Raw genomic sequence first — 18578 nt, forward strand, 5'->3', positions numbered from 1 at the left:
TATTGTTTAAAAGGCAGTACAGTATTTCCTTTAATGTCTGAGGTTACTATCTGCAATAGCAACCTGTGGTAGGATTACTAAATCGTTACTAACCCACGGTTGTTTACATTCTGGATACATTCATCAAACAAAAATCAGCAAAGCCAAAAATGAAAATGCCTTTACTATTATTAGCTTACTTTCTAAACAAGACAGGCATCATTGTAGGTGCTGATAGCACTTGATATACCAATGTCATAGTGTAGCACTGACAAAATAAACTCAAAGGGTAAATCCCAATGCTAGTACCCACAGTTTGCCACTTCCTCTCACTAGTCTCTTTTTTTATTAAGTTGTTTTTTGCTTAGGAAAAATTCTAAAGCACCTAAAATATGCCAATGAAGTATCTTATCAATTAGAGCCATCAGACAATGCGGGCTCGGTTACTCACAATTAAATACCTCATGATCAGCCTATGGCCTTGGTAATTAATTTTGTTGGTATACCTCACCCACATCATTCCCGGGTCTCTTAACTACATACATATTCAACATGAATGTAGAGAATCCCAATTGTGTACTAGCTTAGCACATTCCACATGCTTGGTTGGTGTTATAGCCGTGCAGTTTAAATTCATTAATCCAATTTCTTTTAATCTAATGAAAAGGCACTCTTGCAATAGTGTTATGACTAACCTTTCATAAGTGGCTTACATAGCCATGCATGGCCACACCCAACTATGGTATGATAAAATTCTACTATTACAAAACTTTTTAAACAAGTAAATTGGCAGTTAGACTTGGCTTTAGATTCTTTTTAAAGTATGGTAAATATTTTTTCGTATAAAAATATTTTATACTGAATGAAAATTTGTTTACGGGCATGACTGCTCTATTAGAATATCTGGAATTTGCACAGCACTGACTAGCTACTGTGATAACAGAGATTATGGTAGCCACATTCTTGATTCTTACTGTGCCTTAGTTAAAAACTAGCCAATAGTCACAGTACTAGCTGAAAAAAATAAGCCACACAGTTGATACTTGGAAACTTTCTATAGCTAACTAGTATTGTAATAGCTATGGAAAATTATAAATTTACATATAGTTCAGTTTTGCATGCAAATGACATGAAATTGTATCACGGTAGCTTCATAAGTGAAACACAGTTGCATTTGATGGAGGTGAGTACACTGGGGGTCAGTAATCAGTATTTTCATAGTTTCACTTGAATGAGAACAGCTGGTATTGTCTTGAAATGATATGACTTATGTAAATGAGACTACACTGTGTATGTAATACAAGTACACAGAAAAATTTGGAATTTTCAAACTAGAGTAGGGACCATAGTACATCGATAAAAAGTACTGAAACAAGCTGGAGTAGTGCACGACATTAAAGTCACAGTAAAACAATAAGAAGTGTTATATCCCTACTGTGTATTTAAGTACTTCTTATTGATCTGCTATGGTGCCTACTCCAGTTGAAAATTCCAAATTTTTCTGTGTACTTGCTTGTAAACTTTTTATTACTATGACTGGTGAACTCATGCATACTGCATCTAAAATGGTGTCGTGTGCCCCAATTGTCGTATGAAAAGTGAAGTATCTATTAAGCTTCGTTGTCAGCTATGTTCAACCTGTTACACAGCATTTCGGATCAAGAACTGTTTGAAAAGCCCCTCTGCAATCAAAATAGTCACTATGAAAAATACAAACGATTTACATTACAATGGGAAACCATCATGTGCTACCACCAAATCGACACTTTTACTGTCAGCAAAGATGAATGGGACACAAAGGAGGACACTGGTAAGTCCATGAAGAATGCATTGTATGTACTGCGTTATGCCAAAAGACACCCCTTGGGCTGAAGTGATGTCGAACAGTGAAAAAATCAAGTTCGTAGCCTTATCCGTTATGAGTTATGCTTGTCTTGTCTGAAAGCATCAGTCAGTCAGTTACTCAGTCAGTCAGTAGAAAATTCCATTAAAAAATTATTTTCTTAAATTCCATAGCAACTTGTTGAAAGCGTTTCGGGTCAATCTGAAAGCTTGTTTGGGCTTAGTTTTACCTAACCAATACTGCCTCATCGTCATCAGGGAAAATTGAAGCTGGTTTTTGGGTGGTGTTATTTTGTGGGCCACGCCTACTCCTTTGTGGTCCCTACTATACAGTACAATCATACTGTATGATAATTGGGATTGGAGGGTATTTTAAAATGAGTCGTAACTCAAAGATCGAATTCTGGTCAATAATTGGTAGCACAGCTAGCTACATATTATATCCTATATTGTACAGTATAGTAGGAACAAGTTTTCAGATCACCTTCAACAAGTTGCTACTGAATTAAAAAATTAAATGGACTGAGTGACTGATGCCTTCAGACAAACGTAACTCAACAATGGTTAAAGCTATGGGCTTGATTTTTTCACTGTTTGATGTCGCTTCAGCCTGAGAGGTACCTTTTGGCATGCCACAGTATGTATAATGCATTCTTCATGGACTTACCAGTGTCCTCCTTTGTGTCCCATTCATCTTTGCTGACAGAGAAAGATAGCAATTTGGTGGCAGCATGTGGTGACTTCCCTCCATAACAGAAATCATCTGTATTTTTCATAGTGGCTACTTTGATTGCAAAGATGCTTTTCAAAAAGTTCTTGATTTGTAATGCTGTGTAATAGGTTGAACATGCATGTAATTGACAATGAAGTGTAATGGATACCTCACTTTTCAGATGATAATTGATAACTGGGTGCGCAGTGCTGTTTCTTTCCTTCTTTTGATGCGGTATGCATGGGTTCACATAATTTTATTTTACAAAAAAGCTAACAAACAAGTACCAAAAAAATTGGAATTTTCAACTAGAGTAGGGACCATAACACATTGATAAAAAGTACTAAAACAAACTGGAGTAGTGCGCAATATTAAATCACAGTAAAACAAAAGAAGTGTTATATCCCTACTGTGAATTACAGAGTGTATATACCATAAGAAGAGCACAGTAGGGATATAACACTTCTTATTGTTTACTATGATTTATTATTGTGCACTAACCCCAAGTACTTATATTGATGTGCTATGGTCCTTACTCTAGTTGAAAATTCCAATTTGTAATTAAAATAGTATTAAAATTAATGGCTAAAATGGAGCAGACTTAAATTATATCATGGAAAAGTACTTTCTATTCCATTAGTCCAACAGGTCAGGTTTTTTTTTGCAATACTAGAAAACTAAAGAGATCTACGTAATGCAAAAGTATTTTAAGATAAACCAGTGAAATGTGTTTGAAGTTAAAATATACTTGTTTCACTGTTAGTGTAAGTACAGTATACAAATAACTTGTCACAGTGAACAACATAAACACAGAAGCATAGCTACGCAATTACATACGAATTTCTTAAAGGAGATTCCACTTTCCACTGCCTTCCAGTGACTGTTCTATTATATTTCCTGCATGATTTATCAATCATTTCACTCAAATTGTTGCACAATACACTAAATGATGCTGCTTATCATGTGAGGATTAAAATACATTCAGTTTCATCATGCATTATTCATTGATTATGAGTCTCAATTTCTTAGTGTTCTAAGTAGCAGGTAAAATAAAACCCAAATAATGGGTGCGCTCTGGTACATAGGTGGTGGAAACAGGAGGATATCCATTTTTGGTGGACAATGCTTGCAAGGAAAGATTGAGATTCTCTAACAGAGTAATTAATCACTTTGATAGAACAGTCACTTTTATAAAACTATAAGTCGCTACTTAATCATTTTATTGGCAAACACATAATTAAAAATTGTCTCTCAGAGCTTCTAAAATTTAATATAACATAATTATTCTGTTGTACACATCAAACTTCACTTATAAACTTCATTGTCAAAGTTGGTTGCCCACTCTTTGGCCTGCTCGACCACCCCTGCCTTGGTACATGCTATCAAACATTCGTCAGAAAAATTTTTTAAACAGTTATTTACTTATTATATGTACACATTAAGAAGAATATGTTTGACAACTTACGTACATGAATAATATTGAGTGCAGTGCTGTGATGTGCTGAGTGGCGATGAAATACTAAGACAAAAGTTAACTGTTCCTTGATCTCTCAGTGAAGGAGAGATACATATGACATGACCTAATGATGCAACATATGCACCAGGTACTTCTGTTCCATCAAAGTGACACTGGTAGATGTGATGCTCATAAAACTCTATATTGCTTCCGATCACTTGAATTACAGTTCCACCCAGAATGTTTCCATAACGAGGCTGTATGACTATGAATCTCACTGAGAAAGGATAAATATTGCTATGTATAAAGTTACATGTTACCAGAATAAAAATGTACATTAGCATATATACGTACAGTAATATGTAATGATCAGGATAACAATGCATACAGCTTTAATCTACGTGTTTTTAGGTCAGGCAAAGTTAATTTACTGATTATCACCTCCACCCTCATGGTATTACTAAAAATTTTCATTATATACAGTGGAACCTCCCTTATCCGGACCTCTATTATTCAGGCACCTTCATTGTCTGGACAGCCCAAATTGGTCATATGGCTTGTAGTTTATTGACCAAAATGAAATTTGATTTAGATGAAAGCACAAGGAGGGAGCCTAAATGTTGCTGTTTACCTGTTTGGTGGGTAGGTAAAAACAGTGGACCCGGGGACCAAGGACCCGGGACCAAGGACCCAGGACCGAGGACCCACGGAAATCCCTTTACAGTATTCTATACTTGTACCAGGTACCTCTGCAAGTAGTCTTGCATGCCGGGCCAATCCACTTTCTTCCCCCTCACGGCATCTCGCACAATATTTACGCCAATTAGAAATTTTGAGCACCTCTGAAAAAGTGTCTGAAGCTGACTGCATTTATAGGTCACTCACTATTTCCCCCAGAATATTGTTTGCACAATGTTTCTAAACTTTAGTAGCTATAGCTAGGTGACATAATAGACTAGCATGTTCATTGTTCAGGTGAGCAATTACTAGCTAAGCCAAGCTAATTAAGCAATTTCCAACAGCTCTTCATACATCATGATGCATTTGCACAATGTTCCTAAACTACTCTAGTAGCTAGGCGGCATAATAGACTAGTATGCTCATTGTGCAGCAGGCAGTGCAAGGGGCAGTCACCTCCATACCACCAATTGATGCACTTGCGACTGGGATCAAGATTTAATCAAATGATCAAGGGGTATTTTTGCAGTAAATCAAGCGATCAAGGTGTCTGCAAAAGTGGCGATCAAGCACCTTTGGAAAGCTAACTTTGGGCAACATGATAATTTACTAAGCTTATATGGTTGACGATCAAGAATCAAGGCTTTTGGAAAGATGAAATCAAGTGATCAAGGCAATATTTTGGCGATTAAACTTTTTGATCCCAGTTGCGAGCGCATCAATTGGTGGTATGGAAGTGACTACCCCTTGCAGTGGCCTATAAATACAGTCAGCTTCAGACACTTTTTCAGAGGCGCTTATAAGTGGATTGGCCATGCAAGACTACTCGAAGAGGTACCTAGTACGAGTACAGAATACTGTGAAGTGTATAAAATTCCAAGCAGAGTTGGATTTCCACGGGTCCCTGGATCCTCTGGTCCCCGGGTCCACTGTTTTTAACTACCCCTGTTTGGTAGCTTGTTCATTCTACTAATAATAACTACCACTTGGTTGCTAGATGATAATGCATTTTTACAGCCAAGGGGAGTGACCACGAATGCTCTATAGCAACTTCCCCCTCTGCTCAATAAACTGCACAGCAGTAACTGATAGAAACAACAACATTGCTCGCATTTAAATTAGTCACTTTAACACAATAGCATGCTATTCTTAGTTATGGACATTTATAAGATACGGACAGTAGTATGCACCAGACCGCTCGGATAAGGGAGGTTCCACTGTAATGTAACCACATTTCATGAAACCAATCCAAATCACACTAATGCAAAATCAAATTAATGCCACCAGTGGATAGCTATGCTACCACATTATTGGTTTTGACTCTCAGCATGATTGGCTGGTATTAAGAGATGCCTTTTCTAGGTGGTGTGGTGAGCTCAAATGGCAGTTGACAAGAATCAATGGTGTACTGGTTGATGGCTTGATACAATTGGCCAAATGTTTTCTGCATTGATTTTGCTTCATATCAGCCACTAAGAAGCCAGAACAGTCCTGTAACCATATGTCTAGGCTTCAATCATGGTCTGCCTCTATTTTGAAATCTATCTCCTGCCCACCCTGCCACCCCACCATCCACCTCTTTGTGAACATTCATGATTCCAATTTGCTTGTCTAACTGCTTAAAATTTCTATCTTATGTGGTAGGAAATTCCACAAGCACCTAAAAGTATCGGAAGTGGTCTGAAAGGTAATAGATTGGTACGCCTCTTGTGTAAATTTCATACGTGTGCTCACTATTCTTGGCAAGTTATAATGGCTCGGATCCATTTATTTCAAAACCTTTAACGTGTGATTTGGATCATTTTCCAAAATCCAGTCACATATTCATTATCATGTGATATCTCAAGTAGCTATGTGCAAAACACATAAACACATATTACCATAACAGCTTACATACATACATACATACTGTACATATGTAGGCATTATAAAAGAAAGCTACAAGCACGTAGGTAGGCATTCCACCCTGATTTAGAAAAACAGACTTTTTATATGCTGAGATGGAGTATTGATTGCCAATCTCAGAAATATATAGTTTATTGGGTTGGAATTAGCTACTTTGGCATGCACACTGGGGCTTCCCATACCATTTAAAGGAAAAATAGCACAGAAACTGCACGCTGCAAATTTTTACAAGTAATAAGAGTAACGTCAGGGTTTATTGGACCTCATGTAGCAATATTTAAGGTGGAGTTATGGATTCACTTATGGAATTGTTATGCTGACTTTGAAGTGGCTTATACTTTTGAGTTGGTGACACAAGCCAACCATCAGAAAATTGTCGTGTAGCTGAAAATTGTTAACTCAAGCATTAAAGTAGGCACCAGTGAATACCTTCCATCTGACAGTACAGTTTTAAAGTTTCAAAGTATTCTGCATGCATTACAAATGATTACAAATTGACACAAAACTTACTTTAGCTAGGGTGCTACGTAAGACCTTTTTTGTGCACTTTTGGATAAAAGCATGAAACTTGCCACATAGTTTGTATGTATCATAAAGGTTATTTTTTGATAGGGAGCTACCTCAGATTTGACCTTTGGTGACCTTTACACCTAAATTAATGCTTTAAAATGGTCAGTTTTTCATGTTTCACCTATAAATTGTTCAAAATTCACAAACTTGGCGTCAAATTAATGCTTTTGTTCTGAAGAGTACGCTAACATTTAATGAAAGTCCATAGCTTTTACTATTGCAAAGTTATAGCCATTTATAAGAGCAAAAAGTAGCCCCATTTCCTACCGCCCACGCACACCATGCAGTATGGTACATATATATATAGTACAGGTTGTATTTCCAACATAATTATTAGATGCTGAGTTAGATATGTGATATCATTTACAATTGTAAGGTGGAACCTGTCATATAGTGACCACCTGTGTTAAGAGGCCATGTTTCTATAAAAGTTAACTTCAATGTACATTGTACAGTAAAACGCACTGCATACTTGTCTACATAAGATAGAACAACTTGGCAAAAAGGGTGCATGATGACTAAATAAGTTGGTGTTTTAGTTGTAATATTTCAAATTGTATTTATGATGAACTTTGAGACATCATGGAACTCTGCCAGCAATTCTATACTCTGGTTAGCCTCCCCCTCACATCAACTACTTCCTCCACTACTGCAATAAATATATAGTGTATTGAATTGGAGTTGGCTACTTTGGCATGCATAGTGCTTTACACACCTTTCTCCATGAATTCCCTTAAGCTTGTACATGTATACTGAGAGGAACTTTAAGGTTTGTTTGTATCTCAGTGAACTTTGTAAGGCTTCTGGTGAACCAAGATGTTTCAACTGATTCATCTGTCAGTAGACAGTGGTTTGTGCATAGGCAATTGGTTATCTTAAATGAATAGAAATAAAGTACTGAGGGGTAAATATCTGAAGCGAGCATGTCACAATGATACAATTAATGGTATAAACTCCTTTATGATCTCATACAACATAATACATCTCTTGGAATTGTACAAGACCATTAATTTAGATATTTTCATAATTACTACCTGTAGTTTCGTATGGTTAATGTATATGTAGTGCTACTCACTATTCCTGTATGCCTGCACCAGTCTATGTCATAGTGCTTGTTGGAACATAAAAAGCATGGTCTCGGTACTGTGTTTGTGGAAGTTTCATCTGTCCTTTCAATCAGTACATTGTCTTGTGCTAAATTTTCAAGACTGTACAATCTCGCACATGATTTTTCAGTGTTACAGACACTTGGGTGGAGTTGAAGTTTCAATTACACCATTGTAATTTCAATTTTGAAGTGGTTTATACTTGTGTAGCTTCAAAATCATTAACTCTAAATTAAGTAGTGAATATACCTTCCTTTGAACAGTATGCTTTTAAGTTTTAAAGTCTTCTGCTTAGCAATACTATGAGTCTTTAAAAGATTTCAAAACAGCACAAAACTTACTTGGATGTGCTGCACAAGCCAAAGCTGAGATTACCACAATCAGAAGATGCTTATGAGCTTCTGCCATGATGTTCAGTGTAATATAAAACTAACAAACTTTTTAAGAACTCAGATTATGCAGCAATCACAAATAAACATTTGGGTTCCTGGTGCTATTAGGAATTTACAATTTACGAAGAATTTTTCTTATAAATTATAATGCCTACTATGTTGTAGTATGATTTGATCAGTGCTGAAAGCAGAAACGCACCCACTGAGCTGTTAGTATGTGCATACAAGTATATAGCTAAGTAGCTTGAGATGTAGCTAGCTTAGCACTAGATCTAATTTTATAAAATAATACACATGTACGGTATACAGTCTACCTTTTAATCTTCTGGCAATTTCTTGGGCAATTGTAGCCAGTGAATCTTCAGTAAAGACAGAATGATAATAAACAAGTTCAGCAGTTTGTGATATCAAGTTTAGCTGGTCTACTCTAGCAGACCCCACGCCAACTGTAAACACCTCAAAGATATTAGTCTCAGCTAGCGCTTCAGCAGCAGGTGCTATGTTACCCCCTTCACCATCTGTAAGGAATATTGCAATTTGTCTACTGGTGTTCCGAATTCCTAGAGCACCATTCAAGGCACTATTTCTTAACATATTTAATGCTGCAGGAATATCTGTTCCTCCAGCATAATAAGGTATGTTACGAATGGCTGATATCAGTGAACTACTATCAGTGTACTGGTTTAGATTGAAACGCACACTGGCACTATCATCAAAAATTATAACAGCTGCTCTGCTACTATTCGGTCCAATGTTCATCTCCTGTACAATATCTTCAACAAACTCTCTAATAAGCTGGTAGTTTCTTGCACTAACACTTCCAGATGAATCAAGTACAAAGGTAATGTCAGTGTTATCAATTAAATCTAATAATACAAAGTTACTGCACGAATAAATATATAACACAATTTATGCGGACTTAGCTATATTCTATACACTAAAAACACAGGAATCATTTAAGAAATGAAATTACTGAATTAATGTATTAACTACCTTGCTCCTGTGCTGACACAACATTTCCAGTCACTAGAAAAGCACTTACAAGCAGCAATGCAAACATGATGGGCATGCAGTTTGGTAGCACTTTGCAGCAAAACAAAAAGCAGTAGTTCCTGAGGAACTTAAATACTGCTAACTAATAGAAATCATATTGTGATGTCATAGATATTGCATTAACAATGTGATAATGCACTTCAAATAAAAAGTACCTGGGCTAGTACTCAAGTTATTGCACTTTACTGTAATACTTATTGAAATCTAAAGTGCTAAACTTCTCTATTTATTGTTTATTTACTCTTATATTATTTTATTGTATCCACAAAAATAACTCAGTGGTGCTGACATAAAATACTAGCTAGTAGTATCTATAGTGGCATTAAACAGTGAGTTGCGTTGGAAATGAGAGAGTGCTACAGCAATTATTCTTGTGGCACACTTTTGAAAAACTTTTAAACTGTAATATCAATAGTATTAATTCTTGATAAAAATTAATTAAAGTACAGTAGCTGTATTAGATTTCTGCATAGCATATTGCTTTTGACAATGCAATGATAGGTATGTACTTGAAAGTGAATGCAAGAATCTGCAATACAGCTCTGTGTATTACAGTGCTGGCCTCACAGCTGGCCATCCTCCTCTAATCCTTGTGTTATGATATAACTCAGTGGTTGTTCAACTCCACCAAAGACTTGCTAACCATATATTTGTAATAGCAGCTAGGTGGGTATATAGACAGGCAGACTAGAAGGCAGTATAGCCTAATTAGATTAGTAGGTAGGTTAACAAGCTTTTTACTTTTGTCTACCTTATAAAGTGTATTCATGTACATTCTTATCAACTTCTGAGTCAGTTCAACATAGTATACATAAAAAAAATATCCTATCCTGAGTATACCCCTTTGACTCATATACACAGTCATTCTACGTGCATGCTTATAATGTGATGAGTCATGAAGTGCATGCTGACTAACTATGAGTACAGGTCGCTTGCAAGTTGAATCTGGGATATAGAATGTATGGAATACAGTCACCTATAATCAGTTCTGTGTGGGATCACACCAACTGATCTTCCAAATGATATTCATACAGCATTTTTTTCTTAAGCATATCTATGTATTATACACTTTGATTGAGTCTGCACAGCAATAAAATAAACATACAGATAGCAAATAAAGTTCCGAGGTGACTGTACATAGACTCGTCCTGTTCCCCAAACAGTCATGTATAGTCAATGTCTCCTTGTAGCTACGTATACATTTTGATATATCCTGTTGACCAATGTACAGTATGTAAGTCAAGTAAGTTAAATGTCCACACAATATCATTTACAGTAGCTACTCTCTTGCTCATTACTTGTACTCTAACATGTAATAGTTCTCTTGCACATGTAAGAGTTGAGGGTATAATATCATTAAACATTGTATGCTTTGTTTCACTTACATTAAACTAAACAAAAAAGACAAAGCTACCAAGCTACCAGTTATTTGATTGGAATAGCATTTAATTGACAATACTCACACACATACACATACTATAAAGATGTAGCTACAGTATGTGTAATATAGTGATAGAAACAGCCACCTCACAAAATATAACATTCTTTATGAATATAAATGCTTCATGTAGTTGTTATGCATGCACGTAAGCCTTCCAAGCTGCAGTATAGCTAATATTGGAGATACACCCATGTATAGTAGCTCATTCACTCCAGTAAGCCTGAAGTTGGGTGTTGGGAGAGTACACAAATTACAAGGGTATGTGCTTTGAAAGATACATATGTACACTACTGTTACAATAGCAAATAGCTACATAAAGTTACCTATTGAAGAATTATGTGTGAAAAAGCTGCCATGTTTGCATGCAAGGCTTTTAACAATAATAATATATACCACAGAGCTGATGATATTTTCTGTGATACTAGCTATATAACTCTGCATGAGACTACCTGAAGTCAGAGTGACTGACAGATGGTGCTAGTTAACCGTGGGAGACATATACCAGTAATAAAATAATTTGCTTTGGCCTTTGGTGGATACCCACATACATGAATTCATAGAGTTGGTCACTCCACTATACATGAATTCATAGAGTTGGTCACTCCACTATATTTTCCAGCTTGAACATTGGCAATTCTAGGAATTCTGAGGGGGATTTCCAGTTGTAACTATCAAATGAAAGGGGAGATTTCTGATGCAGAGGTCTGTGGGTGCAACCCAAGATGCTGAGAAGGTTTCAATATTGCAAAGACTGAAATCTAGCTAATTTAAGCACCACCTAAGTCATGGTTATGCTGTACATGACTGATTCAGGTGGTGTAGATGGCCTCTCTTGCCTTTTATGCCTATGATTCCTTCTCAAATGTGTCTTTCTTTACACTTGTTTTTGTAATAACATAATTTATTACCAGTAAACCATCCCATACCACATCAAAGGAAAGATTGCATAGCACTAGACACATTACAAAAATTAATTGCACAACTGAATGCCCACTGTGACTATCAATCACTGAAACACACAGCGGCCATTCTATCAACTATGTTCCACCCATTATACAAGAGCACCTCAGCCCAGTTACTCTCAATATTATTAGTGAACACATACCCTGCAGTAGATTATATAAACACTAAAACTCTAAGAGGCCATTTTACTTCAGTGTTTCACTCATTACAAATTAATGAAGAACAGTACGAGAAGTGCTTCTGCAATCAATCCATTAAAATTAAAGCTCTGAAACTATGAAGCATTACTGGCAATCATGCAACACCTACACAGTAGTGGAGAAAGAAATACGACACAAAGTACAACAAAGCTAAGTCCATTGTAGCTGCTGTGGTTGACGAAAAGGCATGTCTTGAGCTGAAACAACATCCAGCAGTGAAGAAATGAAGCTAGTTATGCTTGGCTGTAGGCATCAGTTAGTTAGTAAAAAATTCAGTTAAATAAAAATTAATTTCACAGAAAAATTCACTAATCAGTGAGATAGGTTTTTGGGTGATACTTTTGGGCAAGAAAGCCCAAATCTTCATGATCCCTACTATACAGTATTACCGTACTACATGATATGTGCATTTGTACAGCTGCAAGTGTATAGCAAAAGATAGATAAGCTCTCTTGTTTCATTGCCTTTTATTTTTGTGTTTCCTACAGTATACACTGTAACACTTAAATGCTAGAAGAAATGTGCATGTTTTCATGAATTTATAAACTGATCTTGGCCTGAGACAAAGTTTAGTATTTTAATCAGAAGTATGGCTGGCTCCTCCACAAGGTGAAGGGGGTGGGGGCATTTGCCCAAATGCCCCATCCTGGATCCGTCATTGACTCGTAGTGCTTCTCACTGACTGATTGAAGAGAGATTCAGTGAAACCATATCTAGTCAGTTTAATTAGCACCCACAAAAGTACTCATTGAATAATTTGAAGTTGCAAACACTCACATTTCACCTTTCTTTGGCTTGCCTCTCTGTTGCATGTCACTTGAAACTGCTTCCTCGAGCTAGAATTATGCAGTAAAGCGCCTCTAAACTTAATTAATCATATACGCCTGTGTGTATTTAAATCCTTTGTTGGTTTTCGAAAATATGTGTTAGCTAACTAACAATGAAAGATTGTTGAGGAGTAGTTATTTGCAAATGGCTAGCTAGCTACCATGCAATCCTGGCTGTCTGAGGGGTGGCGGAGAAAGATACAGGGGGGTTGCAATGGTTTCCCCTCTGAAAATAAGGCGCATGCCCGAAATCAGTTTGGTGGAGCGGGCACAAATTAATTACCTAGTTTGTAGACCATGCAGCAGCTAATCACCTAGTTAATTGATGGCTTTGCCATCCTAGTATCACCCCTACAGCCCTTATCATAGGTCGGAACTCAGAAGGCAGACATTTTTGGAAAATAAAAATAAAATAAATATGTGACCCAATTTTGGAAAACCATCCTTTTTGGCGCATCCATCAATTTTCTCTTTTGTAGCTAAAATGAGGCACTGGGTGTTTATCTATCTTGCGACAAAATGTCAGCTTGATATCTTGAACGGTTCCAGAGATATGGTCAATTTACTGTCTAATACATTACAAAGTAGATAACTTTTCATATTAATGCATTGAATTCTGTGAGTGATTAAGCATGACAACTTGTGACAAATCACTTTGTTTACAGATAATTCCATTCCTACTGTCTAAAAATATTAAAAAGAGACTCCTGATAGGTAAATCAAGTGCTCCTGATCCTATTCTTCAATTAAGTGCCATGTATCACTGTCTAAGACTTAGTTTTAACCATTCTAGCACCTGAACAAATCACCCCATTTGTAAGTTAATTGGTGTCCCATGCATGGTGAAATCACTACATGGTCTGATAAAATCATCCATATCTCCTAGCAGAAAGAAGCTTTGGGTGTGAAATTTTACAGGAAGAAAGCTTAATAGTTGCTTTATCCAAATGTGTAAAAAAATTTGTTATCAAAAAATTGCTGAAATTTTCAATTGAGTTTTCCTGCAAATTTTGCATGTGTCCAAAAGGATGGCTTTCCAAAATTGGGTCACATATATGTGTTTGGGCGGGTTCGCAATCGCAACAAACACCTCTAAAATAATTTATAATTTTAATGAAAGTTGATTAAGTTTGATTACTATTAATTCTAAAGGCTTCACTTGCATTTTCTAAAGGCTTTAATATAATGGTAAGAGTTAAACATTGCTGGAGAGGATTATTTTGCTTGCTAGCTAGCTAGCTACTACCGAGCTATAGCTACGTAGCTAGCTAGACTAAAGTGAATGGAACCAGTTTTTGAAAATCTGCCAGATAACTATTCTGAAAATTTCTCAACATTGATTTTATGCCCACATGTTGGTATTGCATATCATGCAGATTCATAACTGCCACTTCTAGAGACTGGTATTGAATAATGCGCTTTCTTTCAACATGATCACTTACAATACTCATCCAACAAGCTCAGCACTAAATAAGGCTAAAATGTTAAAGTGTTTGGGGGTTGCATTCAGATGGTTTGCTTTGCCCTCTGAATGTCAACTTTTAGAATTGCCGCTACTAGAGTTGGATAATAAAATAGCACCATGTAGTATAGTGTTCATTCAGTCAAAAGTGTTCAATCTCAGAGGGCTAATTTTTCAAAATTTCCTGTGGAGGTATGCACACCCCCAGATCCTCCTAGTTGGAGTATGCCCACATAAGAATATCCCAGATGTCTAAACCTGAAACCCCCCTCTGGAGAATTTCTAGATCTGCCAGTGGGATATGGGATTAAAACAATAATTTAAACAACATGCATAATTATACCACAAGATGTAAGAGCTCATGCTTTTAGTCAGAAGGATTGTTGGTAATTGGAACAACTGCAAGCATCCATATGAAGTGGTCACAGCACCCACACTAAGCCAGTTCAAGAGACAGTTTGATAGTTCTATATACAATCAACTGGATTTCAACTGGATTCCATTATAAACCACTTGCTATAAATCCACCACAACTCGCCAAGGATAGCAAGCATGCGTGTATGAAATTTACACAAAAGTATCATCTAACCCTATAGTTATTACTATCATACAGTACGATCAGGGGCGGATCTAGAATTTTTTGAAAGGGGGGGCTAAGCTGGACAGGGACATAGGTAACTAGCCAGACATTAGAAGATACCAAACCTTCTCACAAGACCTTAGTGGTAAGTTTCATGTAGTATCCATGGTCAAAATTAGCTATTTGGAATAATGATTACATTAGTGTGTGAAGCACACTAGCATGCGAAACATGCCAACCTGGTGGGGGTGATCTCAGATCACTCCAATCACTCAGATCACTGTATCACTTAGATCCCTTGAATCACTCAGATCACTCCAATGAGTTAACTGCCTAATTGTGTAATGCTACTGAAAATGTGCATCATTTAGAGTACAGTAATATCCTAACTCCGTGTTATGGAAACTTCCTCTCCCTAATGGTAAGTAAATAAGTCTGTTTTTTATACACATAGAAGATTTAGGGTTTTATTGGCCAACTACTAACTTAGAAAGGAAAGTGGGGGGGAGGGGGGGGGGGGGGGGGGGGCGCCACAATCCCCAAAATCTGCCCCTGACGATAGTACTATCATACACTACAATAGTAGTGTATAGTAGGGACCACAAAGGAGTAGGCGTGGCCCACGAAATAACATCACCCAAAAACAGCCTCAATTTTCCCAGACGGCGATGAGGCAGTATTGGTTAGATAAAACTAAGCCCAAACAAGCTTTCAGATTGACCCGAAACACTTTCAACAAGTTGCTACGGAATTAAAAAAAAAAACATTTATTCAACGGAATTTTCTACTGACTGAGTAACTGACTGACTGATGCCTTCAGACAAGCGTAACTCAATAATGGATAAGTGTACGGGCTTGATTTTTCACTGTTCGACGTCGCTTCATCCCGAGAGGTGCCTTTTGGCACACTGCAGTACGTACAATGCATTCTTCATGGACTTACCAGTGTCTTCCTTTCTGTCCCATTCATACTGTGTTTCATAAAGATCGGAGTAGGCATGGTGGAGGTGTTTTACTTTTTCTTAGGAAAGCACTTAATGGTTCTCTTCAACCAGACCTTGATGATGATTGCAAAATTTATGGGTTAGCATACCTACCAAGTCTTCATCTCTACTGTTTGGAATTTTTTATCAATGTCCTAATGCTCCTTTATCTACACTGGAGGCCTTGCATTCTTCTGTGTGCTCTGCAGTGTCACCAAACCAATCTATTGTATTATGTGGTGATTTTAATTTGCCAGACATTGATTGGTCTACTACATCACCTTCAGTTCGGACTCCAGCTACCACCATGTTTTGTGATATAGTGTCTGACTGTTTCCTTACTCAGTTGGTGTCTACTAGTACTCGCCGTGATAACATTCTAGATCTTGTTTTAACAAATGTTCCCAGTAATGTTTTTTCAGTTACTGTCTGTGATAATCTCCCTGGAACTGATCATGATGCTGTTAACTTTGTTATTAAAGCAGAAGTGAATGCTAAGAATATTCCACCTCGCTATTTGTATGACTATAGTAAGATTGACCAAGAGCATTTTGCTACAATTTTCTCACTTGTTCCATGGGACCTTATTGATTATGATGGTGATATTGAAGTTTCTTGGGCCATGTGGAAGGATCTCTTTCTTTCAACAGTTGATGAGTCTGTCCCTAAACTAATGTGGAATCATCATAAGATAAAGCACTGGTTTAGTCAAGACACAATTTCTCTTATACATAAGAAACGAAAACTTTACAAAGCTATGAAATCAACTGGGTCTCCAAATCTCACTGCTAAGTATCGCTATATTAGTAATTTAGTGTGATCCAAAACAAGAAATGATTAAAGCTATTACACTTTCTAACTGTTTTTGTACTGCAGCCAAGAATTTCTGGCAGTGGGTGACATCTATTAGGCATTATCGTATGTCATTACCCCCAATTTTTAATGGTGATACTACTGTTACAAATGACCATGCTAGAGCAGATGTGTTCAACAAATACTTCTATTCTGTTTTTACTGATGAAGATTGTTCTGATTTAAGTTCTTTGAGAACCGCTAGTAAATTATCATCTATTGTCGAATCAATTACCTTTACTACTCAAGATATCTATCAAGAATTATTACAATTAAATCTTAATAAAGCTTGTGGTCCTGATTTATTAACTCCGCAGATATCAAAAAGAAGTGCTGATTTTATATGTGAGTCCCTATGTAATTTGTTTAATCAAAGTATGTCAATGGGTTTACTTCCCAAAGATTGGACTACAGCAAACGTTGTACCTGTTCACAAAAAAGGAGATCGTCGAGTTGCAGCAAATTACAGACCCATCAGCTTAACATCTATTGTGGTGAAGATTATGGAGAGAATTATTTGTAGGAAACTAACAGAAGTTCTGGAAAAATCTAATCACTTAAGTGATGCACAGTTTGGTTTTCGTTCCCGTCGTTTAACAGTATCATTACTCTTACATGACTGGAGTCTATGTTTGGAACTACGTAACAGTGTACATTGTATCTTGCTAGATTTTGCTAGATTTTGCTAAGGCCTTTGACTCCATGGCCCATGAGCATCTTCTTCTTAAACTACAGCTATTAGGTATTGATGGTAAGCTACTGCAATGGATACACTCCTTTTTAACACACAGATGGCAACGTGTTGTTGTGAATGGTGCTTATTCGGATTGGTTAAGTGTTAAATCAGGAGTTCCTCAAGGGTCTGTTTTAGGCCCCTTGTTGTTTTTACTATATATTGATGATTTGCACAGTGTTGTCAAGCACTCTAAATTGAAACTCTACGCAGATGATGTCACCTTGTACAAGGAAATTAAGAGTGAATCTGACTGTAAATTGTTACAAGAGGACCTTGATCGCATTTGTGATTGGGCAGGCAGGTGGCAACTTCGATTGAATGCATCCAAATGTGAAGCTTTTCTTATTTCAAATAAAAGTAAGAAAATATCTTATGATTATTTCATAAACCGCTTTCTTCTATCCTGGAAATCCTCTGTGAAATATTTGGGAGTTTTCTTTCAATCAAATTTGTCATGGTCACACCACTGCAAGTATGTTGCAGCCAAAGCCAGCAAGTCTTAGAATTTTCTACATCACACTTCATGGGGTGCTACAACTGAGGCCAAATCCATGGTTTATAAGTCTTTAGTACGACCTTCACTAGAGTACGCTTGCACCGTGTGGAATCCTCACACTGTTTCTGATAAGTCCACAGTGGAATCTGTCCAACGACGTGCTGCACGTTGGTCACCATTACATAAGTGTTGGAATAAATCTTCTAATGCTTGTCTACAAGAGGTAATTACACTGGCCAACACTGTCATCTCGCATTGTAAGAAATCAGGGGCCGTAGGCCTGATATCTGAGAAGCGAAAACAATATACAGTACTGAATGGGGTTCTACAGCTACGGGTTAAAAA

General features: G+C 36.9%; 2 protein-coding genes across 3 annotated transcripts in view; one reads left to right on the forward strand and one right to left on the reverse strand.

The window, feature by feature from the left end:
• LOC136255179 (collagen alpha-1(XXIII) chain-like) overlaps positions 1 to 18578 on the forward strand; it is a 176133-nt gene that overhangs the window by 47500 nt on the left and 110055 nt on the right. The gene's annotated exons all lie outside the window — the stretch shown is intronic.
• LOC136256342 (sushi domain-containing protein 2-like) overlaps positions 1 to 18578 on the reverse strand; it is a 37940-nt gene that overhangs the window by 19000 nt on the left and 362 nt on the right. The window contains exons 1-3 of one of the 2 annotated variants that reach the window (XM_066049276.1): positions 9634 to 10067; positions 8955 to 9506; positions 4003 to 4266 (exon numbers count right to left, since the gene is read on the reverse strand). In XM_066049276.1, the coding sequence (XP_065905348.1) occupies positions 4003 to 4266; positions 8955 to 9506; positions 9634 to 9709 (892 nt within the window). In that variant the 5' untranslated portion in view covers positions 9710 to 10067. Of the gene's footprint in view, positions 1 to 4002; positions 4267 to 8954; positions 9507 to 9633; positions 10068 to 18578 lie in introns of those variants that run through there. The other variant, XM_066049277.1, reaches the window with a different exon arrangement.

Source organism: Dysidea avara, chromosome 5, assembly GCF_963678975.1.
Source record: "Dysidea avara chromosome 5, odDysAvar1.4, whole genome shotgun sequence".
Classification (NCBI taxonomy): Eukaryota; Metazoa; Porifera; class Demospongiae; order Dictyoceratida; family Dysideidae; genus Dysidea; species Dysidea avara.